Here is a 27,235-nt window from a genome sequence, read left to right on the forward strand (position 1 = left end):
ACGAAAGGAAACCACAACTGAAATGTCTCCGCAGCAGCTGGTCTCAATATGGAGTACAGTTGGTAGTGGGTAAGCTGCTATTTTCTCAGGTTTTAACCTCTTTCATCAAAAACTTAGCACCAGCCTGAATGTCACTGGAAGAGAGCTGGCAGAAGAAAAAGGTTTCTTTAGAAAAGGATGGAGACAGATAAAAGCAGACTTGGCATGACTGATTTTTCAAAACAGTTTAAATGGTATAATCTACTGTTCTCACTCCTGAGTCATTTAAGAGTACTTGAGGTGGTAGTGATGGAGGTTCTTCCATGAATTACTCTCATGGATCACAGTATCACTCTTCTCCCATAGTTGTTACTGTACCTGCATTTTCTCTCTTTGCCATCAAAACAGTGGAGGTTAAGAGGGGGGTGGAATATGAGGGGCACAAGTGCTGATGCTGTCACAAGATACTTCTGCATGATCATAAAGGTACAAAAAAGGATACAAGAATGCACTTCAGACACCTGCAGAAGCATCCTAGCAAGGGACACAACTTGTACTTGAGGAAAAGAACCTAAAGATAACCAAGACAGTATTCAGAGACCAAGGGAGTAGTTAATATTAGGTTCTGGTTTTGTCTCCTCACAGTCTACTCTGCACCTTGGTTCCAGAGCCCTCCCTGTGACACTTGCTGTGTAGAGATGCCAGTGAAACTTGCCTCATAAAGCAGCATCAGAATCACAGGTCTCTGTTGTCAGGCAGTTTTACTGCCTGTAAGAAATGGCCCTAATACAGTCTTGCCATAAGGTGTTAACGTATGCATATTTTTAACACGCTGGTGTAAAACCACACTGCCCAGACTAATAAAAAGCTTATTTGAGTTATGACTCCCTTTCTAGAGAGTGGTTCCAGAAAGAACGTATCAGAGAGCACCTGTATCCTGATGAGAACACTCACACTGCATTCCTACCACTGCACACTGGTCTCCCTATTCTCAATAAATACATCTCTTTTGTTCCTTTCTCCCAAGATTTTGCACTTCACATCATCCCATGAATATCATTCTTGTGTTGAGTGTATCCACTAGGAACAGTGTCTGCTCAGTGCTTTGAGTGGTATGGGTCTATGTTCCGATGAATGTCCCTGCACAGCCTGAGCTGTTGATGTTCTAATGCAAAATAAATCCAAAAAGTAAAGCTGCATTGTACTGTCACAGATTTAGTTCATTTAATCTGTCCTTTTATATAATTTTATCTATAAAATGCTGTCCATATTTACATGTAAGGTACTTTACAGTTAATGCAAACTTACAGTAATGTATTCAGCCAGAAATACTTGTTTTCTTTCTTTTTACTTCCACTTACCAAAATTCATGTGAACTTATTCAATGTACTCAGTAATTTTCTCATTATTATCTCTGATAGGCAACAACAAAGTCTGAAGACAGGAATGATCCACTTCTGCTGTACAATAAAATGACCTTGGCACAACTCCAAAACAATTTCTCCTTGGAAATTGATCATAAGGTGAGTGATTGATAATCCGTTATTTTAACCTCTAATTTCTGACTGATGGATTAAACAGCAAAGCCTGACAGTTTTTTCTTTTGAAGACATTCCTTTCTTGAGCTGAGACATATTTGAAATTAACAGGATCCCTCACATGTACACTGTCTTACCTAAACATCTGATGACATTAAACTGTAAGTGAAAGACTGTGCTTCTGTTCCTACTGTTTCTCCTAACTTGAAGGCAGATTTTGCCCTTTGCTTCAACATTAGAAGATGGAAAAGGACAAAGGAAAAAAAAAATCATGAGTTTGATTTACCCTCAGGGATTCAGGATGGTAACTCTTGCAAAACTTGCACGTACAGAACCCCTGCTGGAAACCAGGAGAGTATTCTTTGCAGAGTACAAATGAATTCCCTTCCTGCAATTACCACAGCAGCTCCAGAGGGCCCAGGATAAAAGTTAAGACTTTAGTCACTGATTGATCTAAGTAAGTTGTAGTGCGACTATTCAGGCCTTCTCTGTTTATCCAGAGCTGCACATTCAGAACAAAAAAGTCCTGTTTTCCCAAAGCAAGCTAAAAGGGACCCAGGAAGTCATGGCTATGAATCAGGAAAATCCTCCCCATTCCTCCCACTGTAGCTCCCCCCCAGGCAGAGTTTCAGCTCCACCTTTTCTCTTACCCTGAGCCACATGCTGGTTGTGCAGTATAACCTCTAATTCATGGCACCACAAAATCCAGCTGAAGAACAGCCGAAGATTTAATAACATATGTGTGCCTCTTCAGTAACATTACATCTTACTAGACAGGTATAGTTTTTATCATCAATGACTTTTGTGATAGGACAAGGGAGAATGCTTTACTGAAAGAGGGTAGATTTGGATTAGATCTAAGGAAGTTTTTTCCCGTGAGGGTGGTGAGGCACTGGCACAGGTTGCCCAGAGAAGATGTGGCTGCCCCATCCCTGGCAGTGTTCAAGGACGGGGCTTTGCGCAACCTGGTCTAGTGGAAGGTGTCCCTGCCCATGTCAGGGGGGTTAGAACTATATGGTCTTTAAGATCCCTCCCAACCCAAACCATTCCATGGTTCTATGTTTCTACTTCAGTCCCCTGCACAACTGGCAAACAGGTTAACTAATGTGTCACACGGAAGTACTGTGGTCTGACAGGCAGGAGTACATCACTGAGTCTTTTGAGGCCAGTAAGGTACTGGCCTCAGTACAGTAAGGTACTATGAAATACTATTATTGCTACCAGTGATCTCCTAATCACTGCTGGTTTAATTGACTTTAAATTCTTCAAGTTTAAATTATACGACAGCTCACTTCTGCCTAGCTTAATTAGTTTCATAATTTACCTTCTCCCCATGTCTCAGTTGAACGGTTACCATTACAGTCATGTCAGAAACTAACTTTTCTTGTCACAGAATAGTATTGCCCTGTTTATTTTTAGCTTCTGGGGAGTGCTGCAGATCAGCAATAATCATCTGCTCTAAATTTATCCAAAAATGCTCAAAAGACACATGATGAAAGTTGGTAGCACTGTTGTAACGGTCTAAGGATAGAACAGCAATTATCCCTAAGATTAGCTTGAAGTTTGCTGCCTCACTTTCAAAACCTCAAGTGATTCTAGTCCTGAAAGCTTATCCGCTCTCCTCAGCTACAGCAGTTTGTCTGATGAAAAATGTAGACTCCTTCAATAAAACTTTCCTCTCAAAAGATACAGACTAGGAAAAACAAGCGTGAGTGTGTGTTCTCCAGTCCATCCTTTCAGCCATCTTCTGTCGGAGGCACATGGTATTGCTAACCAAAGACTTCTCAAAGAGAAACTGTTTTTCTTAACAGTGAATGAGTAAGAGTTCCTGATAGAGAGTGCCCACACAGTCAAATAATGCTCTGGTCAGACTAGATGGACACTACAGAGTGGAAACGGGAAAGAATTTTCATAGGTCATGAAAGTTATGTGAGTCCCTTGCAAAGGTGAATACCAGCACAAAGAAAATGGGGGATTAGAACCAGAGAGGCAGAAAACTAACAAGAACCCTAACCCTTGTCTGGGATTTGTCTGTCAGAGCATGCTGCAGGTTGACCTACTACTGAATCAGTTCCTTCTCCAATATCTAGTACTGCGGCATGCAGAGGAACATTCATTATAGAGTGGATTTAGTGTGTTTGATTTAAAGCCTATTAAAATAAATCCTTTTATGGACTTCAGTATACTTCAGGACAAGTCCTTACCATATGCTTCAGAATGGATTGTCAAGTTTGCCACGAATCATACTGTCCCATAGATACAGAGGTACTGAGAATGGGGCTGTTAGTCATGCTTTGATTTAAAAGTTCTTAGCCAAATACAGCAAAAAGGCAACTGAAAATTTTACTTAAAATACCATTTCTGCTTTTCCAGCCCATAAGGAAAGGGTCATAACATTTTTAATTAATTAGCTTGAAATAAAAGCAATGTCTCAACCCTTTCTGCTAGCACCCTATTTTTAATACCATTTGAGAGCACAGAGGGTATAAACTAGCTCTATTATTATGATGACTCCATTTTCAGGTAGTGAAGCTATTAGGAAAACTAAAGGCAGAGCATTTGTGTTATGCAAACACAAACTGGAAAAAAACCCCACAGCTAAATGCTGCTTTTTTATGATTTAACCATGTAATAATGCATATTGATTTTCCAGGTATTCAACTGGTCAAAGTTCATAAATGATATAATGTCAACTGTACAAATTAACGTTGAGAACACTGAACATGTCGTTGTCTATGATCCAGAATACCTTATCAGGCTGAAGTCTATTCTTAATAAATACACTCCCAGGTAGGTATGTTAGGTATTTCTGTAATTTGCATTTTATTTCTAGTAAGCTTAAAAAGCCCAAAAGCATTACCAGCTTATTACTGGTGTTTTTTTAAACAGAGACCTTCAAAATTACATGATCTGGCGATTCGTAATGGATCTTGTCAACAGCCTAAGCCGTAACTACAAGGACACGAGGAATACTTTTCGTAAGGTGCAGAAATCGATCTCACTTTAAGTTGCAAAGATGACTTCTGTGAACCACAAAAGATACTTTTTTTAATGCAGCAGTAATATAAAAAACTTTATGTATTTTGAATTTTGCACAGAAAAGCTAGATGTGTTTAGATCTTTAGATGGAGATTTATTTAAAGCAAAAAACCCCTATGTTCTCTATGATGTTGTAGTTGAGAATTTATGCCCCATGAGATCAGAGGGTGTAATTTCACAGGCACCAGCACTGTACATGTACAAATCCGGAGTAATGCACTTTAATTGTGAGTTATTTTTACTAATAAGCAGTTAAGTTTGTGTTGCTGTAGAAAGCACCACTCTGTTTTTTCTTACGTACCTCTGATGACACTAGGGTTAGTTAAAAAGAGTCTAGCTCGGGGTTCCTGTGAGGGGCAGTCCTGATCTGGGGCCATTCTACCATGGCCACAAGTAGCCCTCTACCCAAGTCATGCCAACACCAGTTAACTATGATTGACTAAGATGAGCTCCAGCAGCACAAAGTGACCTACCAGAGTCTACATTGCACAGTCATTCTAAATTAGGTATTATATTAATTAAGCTCAGTACTGCTATTGTTTATTACTGTTTTTTCCTTAAGTTCTGGCGAGAGGGGTATTTACTTTTCCTATACAAGCTTTTGCTATACAAGCAAATGCCTACTGATGCACCCTGTTTCTGTGCAGGGAGTATCTAAGAAAAAAATAGATTAAGGACAGACAGATTTTCTAGTCTATCCAGCTATTTGTCAGTAATGACTTAGAAAAAGCTCCAACATCACAGATAGGAGACATGTCTGTGTTATGCTGTACTGGTAACACACAAAATGGTCTTTTTCAAAAGACCATTCATGTGACTTTAATGCATTAAGGTGAAAAGAAACATTATTTCCCTAGCAATTCAGGTCAAGGTGTAGCAGTTACACAGCTTTTAACACCAGAAGTCATTGGTCTGTACTTCTGAAGACATGGGTAGCTGCTTCATTATGCAATATAAGCTTCATCATAGAATGGGATTGCAGTGTTGCCCTCTAACAACACTGCTATATTCCTTGCATTCAGGTGTCATACCATATATTATCCACTCAGCTTTATTATGTATTTATGTATTAGCATGACAAAATCCTTGCATACCTTGCAGCAGCATCACATAGAGTAAACAAGCTTCTACTTTGCAGGCTCCCAAAGGTGGGAGGATCTGGCAAAAGCAACTGGTTGGGTAGAAAACACAATCTTACCACTGCAGAAATGGATTTGCTGCATATGCACAAAGGCCCTGACAGAGCTAGAACTGCACTACAGCTCCCTGTAACAGTGAAAGCTTTGTGTTGGGGTATTCCTCTTTAACCTCCCTCATTCTTAGCTTTTTGAGTAGTTTTCTTCTCTCTACCTTTCCTGTTTTGAAAGGATAAACAATATTGCTAATGATTCTCTTTGTTTCCTCAGCTTGTGACATGTTCCCATTACAGAGGGAGTCCACCTAACTGCCACAAATGTGAATTAAATGCATGTATTTAGGGCCAACTAGGCTCCTTTGAAACACACATCTGCCAGTCAGTCCCCATTCTCCTTCACCTGGTGTGCGTCCAGATGTCACTGTTTTACTTAATGTTGATGTTTCGCAGGCACTATACGGCACAACATCAGAAACTGCTGTTTGGCGTCGTTGCGCAAACTATGTCAATGGCAACATGGAGAATGCAGTAGGACGATTATATGTAGAGGAAGCATTTGCTGGAGACAGTAAACACATGGTAAAGCTTTTAGCAAACTTAAGTCTGTGTGCCATCTAAGCGTCACTTGTCACTTTCCATGCAGTTCTTTACGCAGCTTTAGTTACATGTTTTATTAAGGTTTTTATGTAGCAAGTCACTCCTTCATTACTTGTCTTGAGCTGGCCTGCTTTCCAAGCAAATGACCACAGCATGAAATTACACATGAAGTACAACGATTACGTGTTCACACTTCGAGAGGGAAAAGCATCTTCCTGCTCCACTTGTTCTCTGAGCCAGCCGCAGCCTAACGCATCACTGGCATGTTAGCGCTGGACTGTGTACAAGCCAGTACACACACCCAAGGAGCAGCACTTACTGAAATGAACGCTCCCTGCTTGTTCTTTGAGTCTGCTGCTAGTTCACATCCTGGCAACACTGGACCAGGGACAATTGGATATGTCTGTTTATCTTCAGTCACACAGGAAATTGCTGAAAATTAATCTGAAGTTAAGCCTTAGTTGACTCTTTATCACTCCTACTGAAATCCAGGCTTAAGATACACCATTTTTTGTGGTCAACATTTACACAATAATTTGACCAGATGCACAACACCCAGCGGATGGATATCTGTCAGATTTTTTGTAACCTGAATAAATTACACTGCCCTGGGAGCTCGTACCCATTCCCTTCACTCCCATAGGCCAGGCTAAACGTACTACTAAGCTTGAGCTCCAGGTTTTGAGTATGGCCCATAACAGCATACACTCAAGCAGCTAGTGCAGAAGAAAAAGTCTGTAATAAATGAACTAAGACTGTGGGAAAAGAACTGGATCATTATATATGGATTTTTAACATTCTGATGTTTTTTCGAAGGTTGAGGAAATGATTGCAGACATACGTGATGTTTTTATAAAAACCTTAGATGAGCTTACCTGGATGGATGCAGAAACCAAAACCAAAGCAGAACAAAAAGTAAGTTCAATCATAAATATCAGTAATGCTGGCTATCAAACTGAGGTGTGTGTTAAAAAACTTTGTTCAGGACTTCAAATTGTCAGAATTTGGGAACATTTAAATAAATTATTCCATTCCAATGTAGATGTGGGAGCTAGTCTGGATACAGACCCAAAACTGAGACAAACTGTACACATTTGTGGAAATTTGTAAATGTGTCTTCCTATAAAGTACTAATATTATGAAACACCCAGGTATTAATTTTATATCTATTTTAGATGTTGTCAAATATTTCAGGATTTCAGCTGTTTTTAAACCGCCCTTTCAACTCAAAAGTGCAGCTGAAGTATGTTTGGCTGTCCTGTAAACAATTATGTAAGTTCCCTTATAAAGTAAGGAACAAAACATACTTTCTAGAAGTTTCCATTGTTATAATTAACTATAAACTTTACAGTGCTTTCAATGAGTAAAAAAAAAATGTAAACAAAACCTGTGCTTAATTAACATTTTGGGGTTTCTGCAGTTGCTTCCATATTGCATTTATTATATAATTTATGATGATTTAAAAATCTGGCTGGCTTTGCTGTGGATATCAAATTATCTTATCCCTAGGCAAGAGCAATTAGGGAGAGAATTGGTTATCCTGATGAGATCGTGACTGATGACAATAAGCTGAACAGTGAGTATGAGGAGGTAAGTATCCATAATAAGCAATATAATTAGAAAAGGCTCTTAAGAGAAAAAATTGTGAATTTGCCTTCATAGCCCAGCCAAACCACCTGCATCTGCACGGAGTAAGTCAATCCTGTGCTCCATTGCGCAGGTGTAAATAAGGATGTAGTAACAGCCAGTGTAGTACAGCTGATCCAGTGCAGATCGTGGTATTTGACAATATTTCAAGGGAATGAATGAATTCTAGAGGAATGATGCTGGAATAAAACATGGAGCCAATGGTGGTCTGTCCAGTATTTCTAAATCTGCCACGAACTGATGGAACATTGGTTGAAGTGGATGCAAGTACACATAATTTAGGAACTGTGCCTTTTTATCCATGGCTTGGATTAGTCCCTGAAGCACGACATTGGATGACCTGTGTAATTTAAACTGCATGCGAGCTTTTTCACTGCAAAATGTAACCTCAGTGTTCTTTTACCCCATAGGTTCATTTGTAAGAATTCCGTTATGTGTCTAGCATATATGTATCTTTGTGCAGAGCATGTCTTACAAGTCAAAGTTCTAACTTTGAAAACTACAGATGTATAAACAAAGTATGCTTTTTAAAATACTGTTTGAGCCTTATTCATGTGTTCTCTCTAAGGCAGAATTGCAGCTGGCCAAGCTGGCACCTACTGGTTTCAAGCAAGCAGCTCCCAGAGGTTAGGGTCAAATCAGCAAATGCTGAACTCCACTCTGAATACATATATAAAGAGGGAATAAAGATCTCTGGGAAAAATCATGCAGCTGCTAACATATATCTAGCTACAATATCAACTCTGATGTAGCAGAGCACTGCCAACTAAGTTCAAGCTGTAGATCAAAATATACTCTTAAAAACGTTGCTCAGCTCATCATGCTAAAGACTAGATTTTCCAGATCCATGTGTCTTTTATTGCAAATCAGTAACACCACCTCTAAGTACTTTTCTCTTTCTTTTTAGCTGGACTACAAAGAAGAATACTACTTTGAAAACATTATTCAAAATTTAGTATTTACCCAGAAGAAAAGGTTGAAAAAGCTTAGAGAAAAGGTGGACAAAGAAGAGTAAGTATTTAAAAATACTGTGTATAGTCTTTCACCCAGTTTCTATAGGAGGTACCTACAGGGTAATTGGTGATGATGTAACGACCTTCCTTCTGCACTTTTTTCTCCATAAGGAGGGCAGGTGAGAGGGCATTGCTCATTTCTCAAAGGCCAGACCTACATTAGTAAGGAGGGCAAAGAAATAGGGAGATGGTGTAGAAGGTTAAGTATTCTGTAGTAGCTAGTCTTGTCCCTTAGCTCCTGGAGTGGATGAAGTGGACTCCTGGAGAGCAGCTTTTTATAAATTCATCTGAAAGATTAATTTAATCCCTGAGGATTTTGCTCCTCTTGTTCAGAGACTGCATGAGAAAAGAGAAAGCATGATTCAGTGAAGATGAGCAGGAATTTACTTCAGAAATGTATTCCTGCTCTGAATTAAAATATTAATGTGGAATGTAGATGTACAAAAAGACTGAGATGGCACATCTCCTAGCTGTCCTGGCTACTCTTCCTGTTTAAACCATATCAGTAAAATTACTTTGGTTACCATAAGCCATACTAACTCTGCAGGACTGTTCACTTGAATAAATGCTGCAGAGCTGGACTTATGCTGAGGAGAGGCTATCAGAACTAGCTTTGTATAGTCTAAAAAAGGAAAGACTGAGGGAAGGGCTTTTGCTGTCTTCAACTACCTAACGGGAGGAGATATAGAGAAGCCTGACTCTTGGAGCTGCACAGAGATCGGAGGAGTGAGACACAAGGTGGAACACGTGAATTCTGACTATATGTTAGGGAAAGCTTTTTACCCTGTCACAAAAGGCCCACGGAGGCTGTGAGATCTCCATGTCTCCATCCTTGGAGATACTGAAACCTTGAATGGACAAGCCACCTTGTTCTCACAAGTGTGTATTAGTTAGGACTAACTACTTTAAGTTTAATTGCATGCAAAGATTACTTAAAGTGAGCCTAGAAGTATCAACCACAATTGATAATCCTCTGATAGTTACAATTTATTCTGCATATTAATTTTCACTTAATCAAGCAATAGCCACTGTTACAATACTTTGCATAGTGGATGACTGGCATATGCAATAGTTATCAAATAGATAATTTCTCACAGAAATTAATTTCACTCAGAGAGCACATAGTCAGGAAACACAACTTCTGCCATATAAGGCCCAACTATTTTATTGTGTAGAACCATTATCTCACTTTCACCAGCATCTTTTCCAAAATATATTGTGTACACCAGTGAACCACATTAAAACACTAGCCCTGCTTCTGATTCAAGGAATTCCATTGGATGATCACTGATGAGAGCCAGTAAAATTGTAAACTAAGGAAAAAAAAAAGAAAAAAAAAAAATAACAAACAAAAACCTCATTACTTCCCCTGGCTTGAGGTGGACCCAAAAGTAATGCTGAGAGCCTGCATCGAGAAAAGTAGGTATTACTTATATTAAAGCATAGGACTATGAATCAAGCCATGCCTCTCCCACAAGAGCTCACGATGACCTCTGCATCTACCTTCATTCCTCAAGAAACTATGTTAAGGAAAAAATAATAATCGCCTGAGATCTAATACTCCTAATGCACTGGTATTTGAGATAGCTGGATATCTGACAAAGATAGGTGACACAGAAACCCTTTTAAGTAAGCAGCGTTAAAAAAAGTTCAACTACCCCCAGATGTTTATATACCCTTGTAACCTCAGGTTCTGTGTTTTGGTTTCTTTATATGTGAAATTTTGCCTGGGCAATGCTGCAGTGTGAGTAGAAATAGAAACAAAAATTAAGTATGATTGTTAATCGGTTTGGATAACAAAGTGAAAGGGCTACAGAAATGATTAGGGGATTGGAGTGTCTGACATACAGCAAGAGGTCAAGCGCACTGGGGTGTTGGACTTGACAATCCCCAGTTCCAGCCTCAGTTATTCTTTGCTTCTGTTACTCAGCTTCTGGGTTTGTTCCAGTAATCATTAACTCTGCCACTAAGAACTGAAATTCTAACATTTATTCTTCTGTTGTTACTAGGTGGATAAGTGGAGCTGCTGTTGTCAATGCTTTTTATTCAGCAAGTAGAAATCAGATAGGTAAGGCCTACCAACTTACTAACTGGATACAGATTAAATGTATTTGAATTATTTATATATATGTATTCATAAAATCAGGAAGCAAAACAATCTTAATACAGGGGTTGCAGAGCGGCCTCAGTGCAGCAAAATCAGAGGTTTCAGTCATAGTGTTTTCATTTCCTCCTGTTTTGGATTGTTTTTGAGCAGAGCAAGGACAGAGGCTTGAGATTCAGCCATGAAAACAACGGCAGTGTGGAGTAGTGAGATTAACAATCAAGTAAATTTGGTGGGCCCAGTCTTTTCTTTTTAAGGGATGAAGAGGGAGTACGGCACCACTTTTACCTGGCTAACAGAAAAGTCACAGAGCTTCCTGCCATAAAGTACACATGGCTTCCATTCCTTATAGCCTCTTCACAGTTTCTTTGTACGAGCTTCTTCAGTATGGCTTTGGGAATGATGCTGCATTTCATCTGCTGGTTAATAAATACACTAGTTCATTGGCTGAACTGCTCAGAATCCGGTAACATTTCACATGACAGGCCAGAATCACAAAGCCCTGTACTTGAAGCAGTATGCTTTGCTTTCCATAAAGGTAATTTGCAGAGTGTGAGACCAGTCTAAAGCAAATCATATTATCAAGGCAACAAATGTTCTGCTTTTGATGATGAAGTAACAGTATTAGTGCAAAACCCAGCTTATTCTCAGTTTTTATTTCCTCATTTTCAGCACTTTCCCATACGTAACTGTAAGATCTAGTGCTCAGCAGACAGAATCCAGTGATCAGCTTCACATAATCTGTGCTGAGCAAACTTGTCCCATGTGTCATGAGACCAAGAACTCACGAGTCACTGCTCCTGGAGCACATGGTCACTGGTCCAGACCTGCTTCAAGTCCTAGGCAGACAGAGAGCCTACATGGCTCTGTCACCACCTTCTTTATGTAGAAATAATAATGACAATTGGAACAAATATTTGGGCTCAATGAAACCAGCATTCCCCAAAAGTCAGAATTTATTCACCACTTCAAGATCTAATTATGAGCCACAGCATATCAGAGCTTCATACTAGTATTACTTTAAGTATTCCCATTTAAATTGCAAGCCTTAACTGTTAGCTATCATAAATGCAAAGTCCTGACATACACTCTTATAAGAAATATGGCTTGAGAAAAGTTTAAGGAATTTTGAGGCATCCTTAATTGCTGTTCTTAATATTTAAAGTCTTCCAGATGACTTCAAGTTCACTGCTGATGTGGCATTTAATTCTGCTTCTTTTGTGCTGGAAAAATGAAAACGGAAACCTGGTAGATTAAACCAAGGAAAAAAATAAGAGAAAAGTTCAGTACAGTGAAATAGGTTTTGTAATACGTTTGAGTAGAAACATTTGTAATGTCAGCCTACCCAAAACTATCTATGGTTAAAAATAAGATAGAAGGCATTAAAATGCTTTTAATGACACTAAAAAAAAAATAAATAAATCCATTTCAGCTAAAGATTAGAACCACATGGAAGCACTGAGGTTTGTCATCTTGTGAACCATACCAGCTCTCTTCACAGTGCTGCAAGAGCCACAGAGTTTTCAACATTAATTATGCCTCACAATATTTCTGTCAGACCTGTTCTGCAAGTATTGTTATTTTTCACATTTCATACATTGCAGTGTCCTCTCTAAGCCATTAGTGAGGTACTATAATCCACACATTAACTCCTGAAAATAATTCTCTAAAAAATGGAGAACCTCGCACAACAAAACACAAAACCACACAACAAAAAACCGCAAACAAAAACCCCAAAAAACCAACCAAACAAAAAAAACCCAAAACAAAAACAAACAAAACAAAAAAAAAAAACTCAAAAAACCAAAACAAACAAACAAACAAAACCAACAAAAAAAGGAAGGAAAAAAAACCCAAAACCCCAAAACACCCTTGTCCTGCTGGGCTCTACACAGAAATGAAACTATTATTTCTTGTTTATTTATGGACTCCAAAGAAAATATTTGGAGGAGACATTATTTTCATTCCTGGGGATGAAATTACCACTTCTTTTCAGACTTCATTAATGGCTTCTGATATAATTCCACTTCTTTTATCAAACAAACCATTAAAGCAAGGTGAAAAATGTCAGCTACTATCTTCCCTGGGCTCTTTTAACACTAGTGTCAAAATAATGTCACTGATCTGCACGACTGCCACTACCAGACAGACTCCAGTAGCAGCAGTGGTGATCCGAAGCTTTACTTTGGGACCAAGTATCTTATTACATGGCAAAAAAAGCATTCCCTGTTGTTCAGTCTGCAAGTACCGCTACACTAAGTCAAGTGGATGCAGTCTTCTTCCAGCTTTTGCAGGGTATGTTTAAAACAGCATACTAACAACTTCACAATTGGTGTTCTCTGTGCAAAAAGACAGAAGTTCATTTAGCACCTCTGATTACATAAGTCTTGATCTGCAAGTGCAGGTTTAAGGAAAAAGCATCAGGTTTATAATGGAAGAAATCAACAAACTAAGCCAAGCTTTCCAAAAGGATTTTTCCTTTTTAATTATTTTTGACCCCACTGAAGAATTGAAGAGGCTTAAAAAAAAAAAAAAAAAAAAAAAAAAAAAAGTCCTGCAGTCCTAGATTTTCTGATTTTACTGAGTCAGGTGATTCGTTAAGCAGATTTCTGTAAATATGATCCTGCCTTCTACTAGTCACCTGTGTCTTTGCAATAGCTTGCACTTTCAGAATGACAGAGAGCACTGCTCTGGGCACAGTGAGACTGCATCAATGTCAGCCTCATCATCACACAGGCAAGAATGAGAATGAGGAGGCATGGAGAAAACTCCTTGCATTGGTGCAGTTATGAGCAGAACAAAAGAATGAAGTCCACTACAGATGGTGCTGTTAGCACAGGAATTCAGCCTACAACACTCACCTATTTTTAGGTTTTATGTCATAGTCAAACCTTTGATGATAACTTGCCAAGGTCCATGAAATTTTCTAGTTAACCCAAGCTGCTCTGGCTTTGCAGTGGGCTCTAAAGGTAAAACATGAAATAAGCATTGTGAAATCCAAGACAGACTTCACGGAGACAAAACCATGTTGACTTAACTAACCAGCACTGCTTGGTTAAGGACAGCAAGATGGCGCAGTTTGACAGGAGGTAAAGTTAAGTGAGCAGTTAGCTCAGAACTGAACATATAGCTCAAAAATCTGCTCAGAAGGTTTTGTTTAAAACAGCTTCATTCAGTGATTCGTAGGAAAGGAATCATGATTTGGGAGACTGAAACTAGTGACTGGTGGTTAGTATGAGCCATAAATTCTTACTTCATCCTTTAACTATGGCATGCCACAGGATAATTAAATCAGTGTGACCTTAAGTGATGTCTGAATTAGTTTAGTATTATGCTTTTAAAGAAAAAAAAAAAATCCCTCTAAAGAGGAGTTCTGTGCATGATGCACAGGAAATTTAGAGCTCTATTATTACACTTTAATGTGGTCTCATCTTCGCTGTTCCATCAGCAGCATTGATCACCAGGAAGCCACTCAACCTGAGAAATATCAGCCAAACTGCTGCTACTAAGGTGGCCCAGTATGTGTTCCTTCAGGTGCCAGCTACCTGACCCACAGGCAGGTATGCAAACCTGAACTGCCCTGTGCTTCCAGCTGTTGCGGGATACTGTGCGAGACAGTCAGCTGGTAAAGGCATTACTGTTCTCAAATACATACAGGAAGAAGAGCAGCATGGCTTTTTTTTTGTCCATGGCTGCACAGATTAAGGGAAATACCACGTCTTTTCCTGCCTTGGATATTCACAAAGCTGAGAAGTACCATCTGCCCTTTAGATCTCAAAGGAACTGCACTTCTTTAAATCTCTGCATGAAATGTATCCTACTGTGGGAGGAATGCCTATCCACTACAGACCTGTATTGTGTAACAGAAGTCATGGAATATATTGTTTTCAGAAGGGTGGAGTTAAAAATAAATAACATCTATGAATTCTGATATTTTACTCTAAAAATAGATGAGGTGACAGAGTATTAATTAAATGGAACTGAAAGTCCCAGGAAACTGTCTGCCTCCAGGGAAGGAAGATGGTCCCCTGGTTTCAAGCAAAAGACAGACTGACCTCCAAGTGAGTTACAGTTGCAATATTCCAGGCCACCAGGACCATCGCGAGCACTCTGAGTAAACACTTTGCTAGCAGTAATCTCCAAGAACAGCATTCTGATGCTGGGCACTCCAGGTATTGCTCCGTTTTGCCAGTCAGCAAAACAGCCCACCACACAGTACAACATTTACACTCTTGTCTTTACTGTCAGTACTTCCTGATAACAACATCCAGAGATTTGATATTTAATTCCATGTTGAGCTATTGATGTAACAGAGTTACTGTGACCATAGGCAGTAATTTGCACAGGACAGCAGAAACACCTTCTTTTTCCTAACCTGTTTATTATTTTAGAATTTCCCATGCTTCTTTCTCCTCTTGAAAGAAAGTACTAGAACTCTAATGGATTTATGCTGAAATGCAGGAAGTATCTGTTTTCTTTCTTTTTGTGTGTGAAAACTCATCCAATTACTTGTTTTTGTTCAAGTTTTGTAGAGATAGATATATCTCATTCAGTGAGAATACTTTATATTGTTCCAACAGGCTGAAGAGGCCTGCATGAGAAACAAAGTGTAACTGAGTAATTTATATAATTCTCCTTTTATAAAAAAAACACAATTGCAAGATGATTTCATTACTAATTTGTTTCTTAAAAGTGTAGAAAAATGAGCACAGAAGTGGGTGAAAAGAACCGCTTTGTTCCAGTTCTTTCATTGCTAACTTCGCCTATTTTTATTGATTGTAGTGGGAGTTACTGATATTTCCAGTGGAAGAATAAAGTCCTCTCTCTGAGGTTGATTTATATGCGGACAATTATCAAGTAATTTATTCTTCTAGGGGAACACTCTCCCGCTTTTCATGATGTTGTTAAATTTATTTATTAATGATGCAGGACTCTGAGATGGTAAGTGCTGTAAATTGGAAAAGTAAACTGCTTTTTTGCAAAATAAAACAGTTAAAGACAAAGTAAAAGCAGATCATGATTTTGCAAGTGTCTGAAGAGAGGAGTGGTCCTGCTGAGCTGTGCCTGCTACCCCACAGCCATTACCCTGTGTCAGCTCACTTACTGCTGCTGGTAAATCTCAGGGAAGAACATGACCTTGGTTGAAGCCCATAAAACCGGTCAGTTTACACCTCACACACAGGATAATGAGGCAGGGCCTTAACTGTGTTGTGGGTTCTTTTGCAGTCTTCCCAGCTGGCATTTTGCAACCCCCTTTCTTCAGTGCATCCCAGCCCAGATCTCTGAATTATGGTGGCATAGGCATGGTCATCGGTCATGAAATCACACATGGTTTTGATGACAATGGTAAGACACCAAGTTTTTAATTACAAAACTTACAATGTTTGACATGCATTAGTGGTTAATCATTCCAGAGATAGATAAAGTTAAGATGAACTTTCCATATATAAGACCAAATCTGGATTTCTGAGGCTTTACAGTATTGTTCCCCATGATGATTCCCCAAAAGCACAATTCAAGGAATCCTGCAAACACTCCTATAGCTGCTGGGCTTCAGCAACAGCCCAGGATGTGGGCCCGTGGCACACAAGGGCTTTTAATATAGTTGCTGGTCTCTTGCTTTTCCCAAAAGCTACATCAAAAACCATCACAAACCATAAATAATTGTGGACAGGGTGCATCACTATGCTGGTACAGGCATGAACTGAAGGGTCTAGCCATAAGACCTGCTACCCAGCCACATTGTTCATTTCTAGACCTGCACAATGGTCAATCCAGCATTGAACAACAGGTCAGAACTGTACCAGGCTTCCTAAGAGAGCCTTAATGTCATCTGCTGATTCCATCCGAATTTGTTTGGTTTTTCTCCTCTACTGAAATATATCCCTCTTAACAAAGAAAAATCCCAACCAACCAACCAAAAACCACCCAAAAAAACCCCTACCATCTGTTTACTTGCTACCCTTCTTATTGGATCAAAGCCCTCTTTTCCTGTATACATAATTCTGTTAACATACTATTACAGGCAGAAATTTTAATGAGAATGGAGACCTTGTAGACTGGTGGACTGAAGAATCGGCAAGCAATTTTAAGGAGCTATCCCAGTGTATGGTGTACCAGTATGGAAACTTCTCATGGGACCTAGCAGGTGGACAGAATGTATGTCATATTTGTAAACTACCAAAGTTATTTTTAATAAGGAAGCATGAAATCTTATGTCCTAAACATGCAAACTCTTATTTACATGAATGCTGTCTTAGCTTATGGCTAATACTGTCGCCCCTACATTAAAAGAAAAAAAAAGGAGAGAAAGGAAAAGAAAAAAAGACACCAAACAAATAAAAAAAGAAAAAAAAAAGGGGGAGGGGAGAGCAAAACAGATCGTTAAAATTAAAGGTAGTGGTAAAAATGCAACACATACCCTGGCTGTTTTGAAAGAGGCAGGACTCAAGTTATGAACGAGTAGCATTCGTAGAAGCATTTGCCTAGAAGCCTTTCTGAGCCCTCAAATGCTCTTACGCTCTTTCTTAATTCCACAAAGGAACAGGGGAGGGGGGAAAAGTTTGAACCAGATTTCCACAAAGCTTGATGCACAAATAATATATATCCTCAACAAAACAAATCCTGCTTGCTGCTTTCCTTCACTCAGTTTCCTAATCTTTCCCCCAGAGAAAAATCTGTACTACAGAGCTAAAAGGTCTGAGAAAAGTCAGGGTATGGTAGGAGAGGAAGAGGTGGTCTGCAGGTTTAGGAGAGGCAGACAGTCTAAATGTGACTGCATTCATAGCACTCTGCACAGTTAACATCAGTAGGCATTCAGTGTATGCCCAGAAGAAATTTCATGAGAACAGTTAGCAGGATCAGTCTGTTCTGTGTCCCAACAAGATGAATATTCCTTTAACTCACTGAAGCAGATGATGATGATACACTGAACAGAAGACTGGTCCTTTCCTAGGAAATGCAAGCTGCAAAACTGCTGCTGGAAGGAGACAGCCCTGCGTACGTTACCACAGCACTTCACAGCATGTCATTTCAGGGGTGACCAAATGCTCTGCTAATGCACCCGCTTTGTCTCTTTCATCATCTACAGACAATTTAATCATCTTCACAGTACTCCCACCCTGCTCCCATAGTGATTTTACTGCCCCAGGCTTCGAGTACACCAACTTCAGAGCTACTCAGAGCAGATTTGTACCACTATTACTAGCTGAGCTGCCGCCACTGGCAGCCGAGGTACATCCTGCACCAGTTCAGTACTTAGTTCACAGCTCTACATCTTCCGCACCGCAAGTGACATGACAAGTGAGTGTCAGCCCCTGGATCACTGCTGCTCAGTAAAGGAAGTAAAACAGCTTATGACAGGAGCCCTCAGTTGTGTTGCACTGTGGAAGACTACTTACTACTTTTAACATCCACCTTGTTTATTTTGGACATCAGTGGATAACACCACATGAAGCACTCAACTGTGCTACCAGCTGTTCTTCTGTAAGGAACAGAATTTCTCTTGGATGGGACCTCCTACAGTTAAGTGGTAAAAGAGAAGACACAAGAAGCTATTTCTCTGACTGCTGCTGTCTGGGCTTTTAGAGGCTGACAATATATTCTGTCATACAGAGTAAAGATAAAACTTCCAGCCCTGAGGTTTTCCTGATCTGTGTCTTAAACTGTTGAGACTCAAAGAAGCCAGTAAAACTAGAAAAGAATACATGAACATACTTTTCTGCCATTTTTTCCACACATTGAGTTCAATTTAATGACAATTCAGGTTTTTCAGCTTTGAATATCATAGCCCAGTATCTTGGGCTAAAGGTTAAAAATATAGCTTTTTAAAAAATTTAAACTGCAGATTCTCCATTACCAAAGCATCACCATCTTTAGTGATACTTCACCGACACTTTCCTGACTTAAGAATACTATACGAGCTAAATAGATACCTTCTATGTATCTTGCTACCTAACTTGCCTAATACACAGAAAAATACTTCCTAGCACATTTGCTGACAGCTGCTAACTGATCATTTCAGCTATTTGGAATTTGGATTTTAATATGTAGACTATACAGACAGATTCTGTCCACTTCCTCTAATTGCAACTGTAGTAAGAAACTAAGAGTTAAAGATATGATAAAAATAGGAAGAAGGAATGAACAATGACTAAGCATCAGAAAATCTGGGTAAAAGGGATATGAGAGCCTTGAAAGTTGCCTGTAGGGGAAGGAGAAGGATAAGGGGGAACAATAGTATCCACACAGATTTTGAGACGAGGCAAAGACTCTTCAGAGATGTTCACGTAATTCTCTGCTAAACTTTGAATTTTATGTGACTTCTTGCCTTTAAAAAGTGGGGAAAAAAACCTAAAAAACCCAAAACCAAAACAAAACCCAAAAAAAACCCAAACCCAACCCATAAAGTTTGGATTACAGGTCCTGGATAAGCTCTTCTTTTCAGACATCTGTACTTTTTCTTTCTGTTTTACAGCTGAGTGGAATCAACACACTAGGAGAAAACATTGCTGATAACGGCGGTATTAGACAAGCATATAAGGTAAGAAGTATCCCTTTTTCCTAATTTTAGCTTAAACCATCACAAGTTAAGAAAATTAACTGCAGAGCCTTTGAAGAAGAAACATTATTTTTGTGTTAGGGACAGGACCATACCTACTGCGTCATCGAGGCATAGTTTAAAACTACCGACCAGTTATCGTGTTTCTTTCCTCCTGTTAATTTTTTCAGGATATATGCTACCTGTTCCTAGTGCTCTCTTTTTCAGCTGACTTCTATTTTTTCCTTTTGTGAATAACAAATATGTAGCATGAAAACATTTAATGAATCACACTTGGACCATCACCTAACTACTCTGATGATACTGAGCAGCTGTCTTCCTCTGGGTATCTGTCTTCAGTAGCTTTTTTATGCCACAAAGGAGAGAGAGAATTACTTTCTCCTGATCCATGAACAGTCTCTGCCTACATGAAACACTATTCACTGTTCAAAAACTGTTCAAAATATCATCCTGTACAAGTGACTTTGGTCCCCTGTACAGGTATACAAAGATATCAGTGACATCTGGAGTCCTTATGCTAAGCTTTCTGTGGGAGCTCGTAGGCTTTTGGGCTTTCCTTTCATTCTCCTCCTGAAATACTCAGCTTCTTAGAGTGGCCAGCTTCAAGACTGAAAGCAAAAGCAGCAGAGGTCTTTTGTTTGTGACTGTGGGTTGGGAGGCAAGAAGCAAGTCAGCTTCTCCATGAACTTTTCCTATTACCTGCAAACCTGGTGGTTGCAGGCTTTAACAACATGATCCTCCCTCTCCTTCCCTGAGCACCTTGTTCTAAGGCAAAAATATTCAACACTTGACAACCAGAGTGCTGTCATTCCTCAACAAAGTGCCTGCTAGGATGCACCGGCAAACTCACACTTCCCAAAGTTATCATCACAGCTTCTGCAAACAATGCCATCAGCAACACTTAATTTACTAGAAATATACACATTTTGAGGGCAAATACAATTATTAGTAAGAGTTTGAAGAATAATCTGGAAGCCTAAAAGAGGTGTCAGTAGGGCATATTAGATTAGTCTAATCTTCAATTACTGGAACGCTTAGGCATTTAAAAAATGCCAAACAGTACAAACCCACAAAAGGGGACACTTTTTGACAGGAATGAGAGTAGCCAGAGAAAAACTAGGTCAGAAGTATTAAAAAAAAAAAAAAGAATTAGGTATTCATAATTATTATTACATCATACAAATATTAAAAAAAAGTCCAAAAGGAATCCTGAGAGGCCACCTAGTCATCCCACCCCCACCTCCTCGCAGGTAGAATCAACCATTTCTGTATCATTCAAACATACCGTATGAGCAGTTCCGCTACCTCCTCTTCCTCAAGTGCCATCATGTCTTTCAACAGTGGAAACAGAGCAATCTGCTCCTTTCTTTTCTGCGACAAGTTTCATATTTGAAGACTGCTACATACTTGAAAACCCAGACTTTTCTTCTTCAGACTAAACAAACCCAATTCCTTCAATCTTTCCTCAAAGGTCATGTTTGCTAGACCTCTGCTCATTCTTGCTGCTTTCTTCTGGCCTCTCTCCAGTTGGTCCACATCTTTCTTAAAAGTGCAGTGCCCAAAACTGGACAGAGGGCTCCAGCTGAGATCTGGCCAGGGCCAAACAGCATAGAAGGATTACTTCATAAGGCACTCCTGTTTATACATCCCACTTGCCTTTTTTGTGATACTGTGGCTCTGCTGGCTCTTGTTCAGCATGTTATCCACTCAAACTTCTGAGCCTTTTCAGTAGACCTGTTAACCACTTGTTCCTCAACTTGCACTTGTGCAGTTGATTGGCTTACCTCGTGTGGTAGGTTAGCACTGATTTTAGTCATAACATTTCTCCAGTTTGCTAGCATCTTTCTATCAGTAATGATATACTAACAACACATTGTTTCGCACATGGGCTACATAAGAAACATGAAAGCAATTGTTCTTACTAAGGAAAGCTTTTAAAGTCTTCTGCAATTTGCTTAAAAACAAAACAAAAAAATCACACTGGAAAACAAAAAATCTACCAAAAAAACCCAAGCCATTAGATATTGATAAGATTCATGTCTTCTCCCTGCAGAATCAGTTTTGTGCCAGTAATATTGAATCCTAGAACTCCACACTGCGTACAGGGAAAGCAAATCTTACCATAAGTGTGGTATTTTAGACTCTAACCCAATAGGTGGGGGGCGGGGAGGGGGAAACAAAAAAAAAAAAAAAAAATTTATGTGATAAACATTTGGAAGAAAACTGAACTGTAAACAGGCAGCAAATACAGGTGCTCTGTAGAATCAGAGAAAAGAATAATTGTTTGCCACAGCTGCAACTTTTTACTCCACATCTCTCCAGTCTAATGGAAAGAAGAAGGGGAAGAGAGAAAGATGAACAAGTAGGGGAGAAAAGAATCCCACCTTGATTGTCTTGGAGATCATTTGTGCCTCCCTGAGCAGAGGCAGGCTGGGCTGCCCAGCCGAGTCACTCAGCCAGGGATACACACACAAGGGAATCCCAAAATCATGTGAGATGCCACAGGTAGGCTCATTTTGGGACTGTGCCTTAGGAAGCAGCACAGTAGCATGCATTTCCATGTGAAGGTACATACAGAGGGTAAGTGGTGGCAATGCCTGACCCACAGAACCCACAGGAGACAAAGCTGCTGCTGATGAATCTTTACAGTGGCAGTTCAGAACCTCAGAAGTTGGGAGGCAGGTTTAGTACAGAGCTTGCCACCCACCCCTCAGCAGATATCAGAGAATCACAGTCATTTCTGTTACAGAATATATGCTACTTTTTAAAGACAGAACCACCTTGCTTTATGCAGTCATTCATTAACTCTGTGAAGGGATTTGCCACATAAATATAGAATCAGAGAATCATAGAATAGTTAGGGTTGGAAAGGACCTTAAGATCATCTAGTTCCAACCCCCCTGCCATGAGCAGGGACACCACACACTAAACTATGTCGCCCAAGGCTCTGTCCAGCCTGGGCTTGAACACCTCCAGGGTTGGAATAGTCCAGTGGAATTTAATACATTAATTTTTATAAAGCTCACTGAAAAGTAGCATGAACTTTCAGTAGCTACTGTATTTCAGAACACAACTGTCTTCCTTTGCATTCTTAATTTCTTCCCCTGTAAAAAGATGGGTAATTATGCAAAAATCTTGTTATTCCAAGTATGCCTGGAATACCCAGATTTCAGTACATCTTACTGAAATTATTCCATTAGCCTTGGCTTCTTTTTGCTACAATAAATTGCCGCCTTTAGGCCTGTTTCTCTCTATATATAATATATAATTCTCTGTATAATTCAGGCAGCTTTACTAAACCTGCTGTAGAACAGTACTGTAAGGCATATCCAATGGCAAAGCTTCCTTGATTCAGTCAGGCTGCTGTTATCACAGTACTAAGAAATGTCCCTGTCATCTACTGCTTAAAGGTGGAACGTGATGACATGGATGGCCAAGGTATTCCATGATGGATTATGTCAAAGAATGTTCCTCCTTGTCATCATTTCATTTTGCTTGTCTGTGCTGGAAGTTACAACATTTCTACTCAATTCATTCTACAGGCCTATGAAAACTTTGTGAAAAAGCACGGAAAAGAAAAGCTTCTACCTGGTCTTGAAATGAACCATAAACAGCTGTTTTTCCTGAACTTTGCACAGGTATTCTATACTTCTCGACTGAAGGCTTTGAAAATCACTTGAAGTTACAGTTTAACAGTAAGTCGGAAAGAGTAGGCTGACCACAGTTTTACTAAGAGCTGGCAGAGTTGCTAAGCTGGGCAATGTTCACTACAAAGTAGTGAAAATAAGATATTGTTAGGTAATTTTTGTTATCCCTAAATAAAGTAGTTCAGCCACAAAATGAGAGCAGGTCCCTTCCTGGACAATCTTATGGCTAACAAATGCTTTTCTTTGTTATGTGTTTAGGTATGGTGTGGAACATACAGACCAGAATATGCTGTGAATTCCATCAAAACTGATGTGCACAGCCCAGGCAAATTCAGGTCAGCATGTATAATAACTTTCACTGCACTTCCTAGGTGCAACACAACTTTTAGCTATAGAATTCAAATAACTTTACACAAAAAGCTAGGTTGCACTTACCAGGGTAGATTTAGGCATGCACACATATACAGACACTGGAGATGGTTAAGAGAAAGACAGACAGATTGTGCCATCTGATGGATGAACTTCCATCCTCCAATAAAGTCACAGGAAAAGTCTCAAGTTATCTGTGGAGTGCAAGGATTTTGCTCTTCCAAGCATGGAAAAAAAAATTTTAAACAGCAGTACTAACATGAGAGAAAATGACCTTTGCCATCTAGAGGTAGAAGGACATTCTTCTGCACCAACAGAGTGGACAGCATTTCTCAGAATACCTGCTGCAGCCCAGGCCTGGGGCTCCGCTGTGTTGCAGGTGTTATACAAGGTCACTATTTGCTCTATCTTGCAAGAGGAACAGAAATGAGGTTTAGGTGGAAGGTCACTGCCCCTCAATCAGTCACAAGCCTGATGCTGTGATGCAATAAGCAGATTTGTATTTTCTGCCTTGTGTACTCACCCAGCTTTCCTGAGGAGAGGTGGGCTTAAGTTCAGTAGAGTCATGCAGGGAACTTGGCTGATCAGGGTGGAAGTCTTTGGGCCAGACTACGGCCTTTGCTTTTTAACTGAAGTCAGAGCAACCTAGTCATCAGTAGTGTAACTAAAAGAAAAGAGAGGGTTTGCTCTAGTAAATTGGTTTGGTCACATGGAATCAAGTGATAATGTAGCCATCACAGCATGCTTTGGAAGGCTGCATCATCTCCAGGACGCCTGTATACAATAGCCAATTTCTCTCCTGGTACCAGTCAGTACATTAATTCCTGTATCTTTCTTTCAAAGGCTTTTCAGAATTATTTTGTTTATCCCACATACTCAAATATTTACTGAAAGCAGTGACTGTTCCTTCAATTGCTACTTGACTAGTGTTTCACTGTGGGTGTTTTTTGTACTGTATCCAGATCCCTCTCAGAGGCAGTTTATGCCTCAAGTCCCATCCTCAGCACCCTGGGTTGTAATGCTGATGAGGCTCTATAGAAGTTCCTCAGAACCATGCCTCCTCTTTGTGCTTCTCATTTGTACAAGTCACAAGCCCTTTGAAGTTCACTAGTTCAGCATCTTTATGTAACAGTATTTGTGTGTATCTTGGATATATTACATCATGTGTTGTTTTTACATCAGTATGAAAGGCTATAAAGTTCATATGGAATTCCACGAGTATTAATGAGAAACCATATCAACATTTTTAGAACGTGAAGTAATTTTCAGGTGAGGCCTCCTTAAGAGCTCTAAAATAGGAAGCATTTCAGTATGAGACATACACACAAAATTACTGTCTGATGACATACAATTTAAATGACACAATAGCTCCCAATGTGCCTTTTTTATTATTTGGAGGGTTGGAATGGGTTTTTTGTCATTTAACACCTGCTACACTGACTGCAGGCTATTTCTCCTTACACACAGGACAGGCAGCTCTTCATAAACATGGTTAATTACACAGTACAAACTTAGTTCATGGGCTAACAACTCTAAATACTGGACAGGTAGAATCTCTTGTCCACTGGATAAATAAGAAGTTAACAGAAAGATGCCTTATATTGAGTAATCGTCAAAGACAGGTGAAAGAGAATCTGTATATGAATATTAACACGCAAAATTAAAACAGAGCAAGTACAATAACAGATACAGGTCAAGCCCCTCCTGTGTACCAAATCCCAGTAGGTCTGGGGCTATTAGGAAACGAAGCAGGATTCTTATCCCACCACTGGTTTATCCGTTTGTTATTAACAACTCTAAGTAGAGTTTTATTAAACCCAAAATACTTTTTGCTTTTTCTGGCAAAATCCCATTTTAGCAGTTCTGGTCCTTAAGAGCAATGAAGCGTTGCAATGTCACTGAAATGCATGACTGTATGTGCATGCTGTATTTCCATTTCTGAAGAAACGAGCAACTCTTAGCGGATACATCGACGTATGCTCACAATTACACATTTTAAAACTGCTTTAACTAGAATGTCCTCATATTCACTTGAAAGCTGTTCTTTGTATGAGTCTTTTTTCCAGGAAACTCATTCACTGGAGCAATTGTGAAGAATGCTCAGAAAAGCAATGTGATCTTGGTTAAAACTTAATTGGTGTAAAAATGTAAATGAACATTTACTGAGAAGTTACACTGCAGTCCTCTACCTCAGGGGTCTTGCTTTCCCTTTACTAAGCAACTTGTCACCAAAACATATGTGAAAAAATTCTCAGTGTAAACCAACAACGAGCAATTAACCTGTTCCAAGTGAAATAAAGAGAATTTCTGTGAGAGCAAGTAATGAAGAAAGGACAGGTTCTGTTCTTTGGGGGGATTCATGAGGGACCATACAAACTGCAAAGAGAAAATACAGGCACTGCTTGAGGTGAAATGGAAGCAATAGTCAGAGTTTAGAAATGCAGGCATTTCACACAGTATTTTGAGGTCACACACACAAAAAAAAAAAAAAAAAAAAAAAAAAAGAAAAAGAAAAAGAAGTTACCAAATGTGGCTTGTCTTGTTTGTTTTAAACAAAGACAAGCAACAATTACAAGGTGATGTTGTTTTGTTTTAAAGGGTCATAGGATCATTGCAGAACTCTCCAGAGTTTTCTGAAGCCTTTTCATGCACCAACAGAAACTACATGGATCCTGCTAAAAAGTGCCGTGTTTGGTGACAGAAGTGTAAACCTTTCATCTTGAGAAGCTTTACAGAAATTTTGAACTTATTTTGAGAAGTTGAAGAAAACTGAGAAGAATATGCTAAAGTACTCACTGTAATTCTTAGTAAACAGGCAAACCAACAAAATCACACCCCAAAACATCAAATAAAGGACTAATGCCGATGCAGTAATTAGCTGCTCTAGCTGACTGGCTGCTTTTCGTAACAGTGAACCATGTAGAATCTAAGTCACTGGACAGCGTACAGTACCATTCACTTGTAGTTAAACCTGGTCCCCACTGACCAATGGCTTTTTAGATTTATTTTAACATGTCAAAGTGTAACAAGTTACCTCCCAAAGGTGGGTGAATGGGTGTTTCTGATCAAGCGGAGGAAGGAAATACTATGTAACAGTTTTAGACATCAAAACATGATAATGAAATAACAGTTTATATCCTAAGTGTCAGACTTTGTACCCCGTGCTGTTATACCTATTCTACCAAATGTTACCATTTTTTACTTGAAATCATTCATACAAGAGGAGTCCAAAGATCTGCTGTACTTACATTAAGTAACTCACTACTTATTTCAGTGTGTACTACCTGAAGTCACTATTTACAACAGATTATTTACTGCTTTCCAGCCAAACTGCAGGTAATTGTAGGTAACTGTAGGTAATTTATTAATTATTGAACATATAATCTGTAAGATTGTGATCAAAGACCCTTTCACAGTTTTCTAAGCTTTTTCTTGCTTTCTCTGACGTTGGTCTTTTTTAAAGTTTCTAGTAATGTATAAATCATAGTTTTTATATTTAAATCTGAGCTACACTTTTGACATGAAGCATTGTGATATATTTTATCAGTGGCTGCATAGAACTGGGAAATTTGAGTAAAGCATGGTATCAGGCAATAAGGTAAGTCTA

General features: G+C 39.3%; 1 protein-coding gene across 1 annotated transcript in view; it reads left to right on the forward strand.

The window, feature by feature from the left end:
• The window catches only part of MME (membrane metallo-endopeptidase), a 41,005-nt gene extending 14,679 nt beyond the window's left edge, over positions 1-26,326 (forward strand). Inside the window, exons 9-22 of the mRNA XM_010020227.1 lie at positions 1,401-1,502; positions 4,171-4,307; positions 4,407-4,500; positions 6,142-6,270; positions 7,105-7,203; positions 7,798-7,878; positions 8,843-8,946; positions 10,958-11,016; positions 16,279-16,398; positions 17,078-17,211; positions 19,529-19,594; positions 23,155-23,250; positions 23,518-23,594; positions 26,227-26,326. Of these exons, the coding sequence (XP_010018529.1) occupies positions 1,401-1,502; positions 4,171-4,307; positions 4,407-4,500; positions 6,142-6,270; positions 7,105-7,203; positions 7,798-7,878; positions 8,843-8,946; positions 10,958-11,016; positions 16,279-16,398; positions 17,078-17,211; positions 19,529-19,594; positions 23,155-23,250; positions 23,518-23,594; positions 26,227-26,326 (1,398 nt within the window). The remainder of the gene's footprint in view (positions 1-1,400; positions 1,503-4,170; positions 4,308-4,406; positions 4,501-6,141; positions 6,271-7,104; positions 7,204-7,797; positions 7,879-8,842; positions 8,947-10,957; positions 11,017-16,278; positions 16,399-17,077; positions 17,212-19,528; positions 19,595-23,154; positions 23,251-23,517; positions 23,595-26,226) is intronic.
• Positions 26,327-27,235: the final 909 nt, after the last annotated feature.

This window comes from Nestor notabilis, unplaced genomic scaffold (assembly GCF_000696875.1).
Source record: "Nestor notabilis isolate BGI_N333 unplaced genomic scaffold, ASM69687v1 scaffold31708, whole genome shotgun sequence".
NCBI lineage: Eukaryota > Metazoa > Chordata > Aves > Psittaciformes > Psittacidae > Nestor > Nestor notabilis.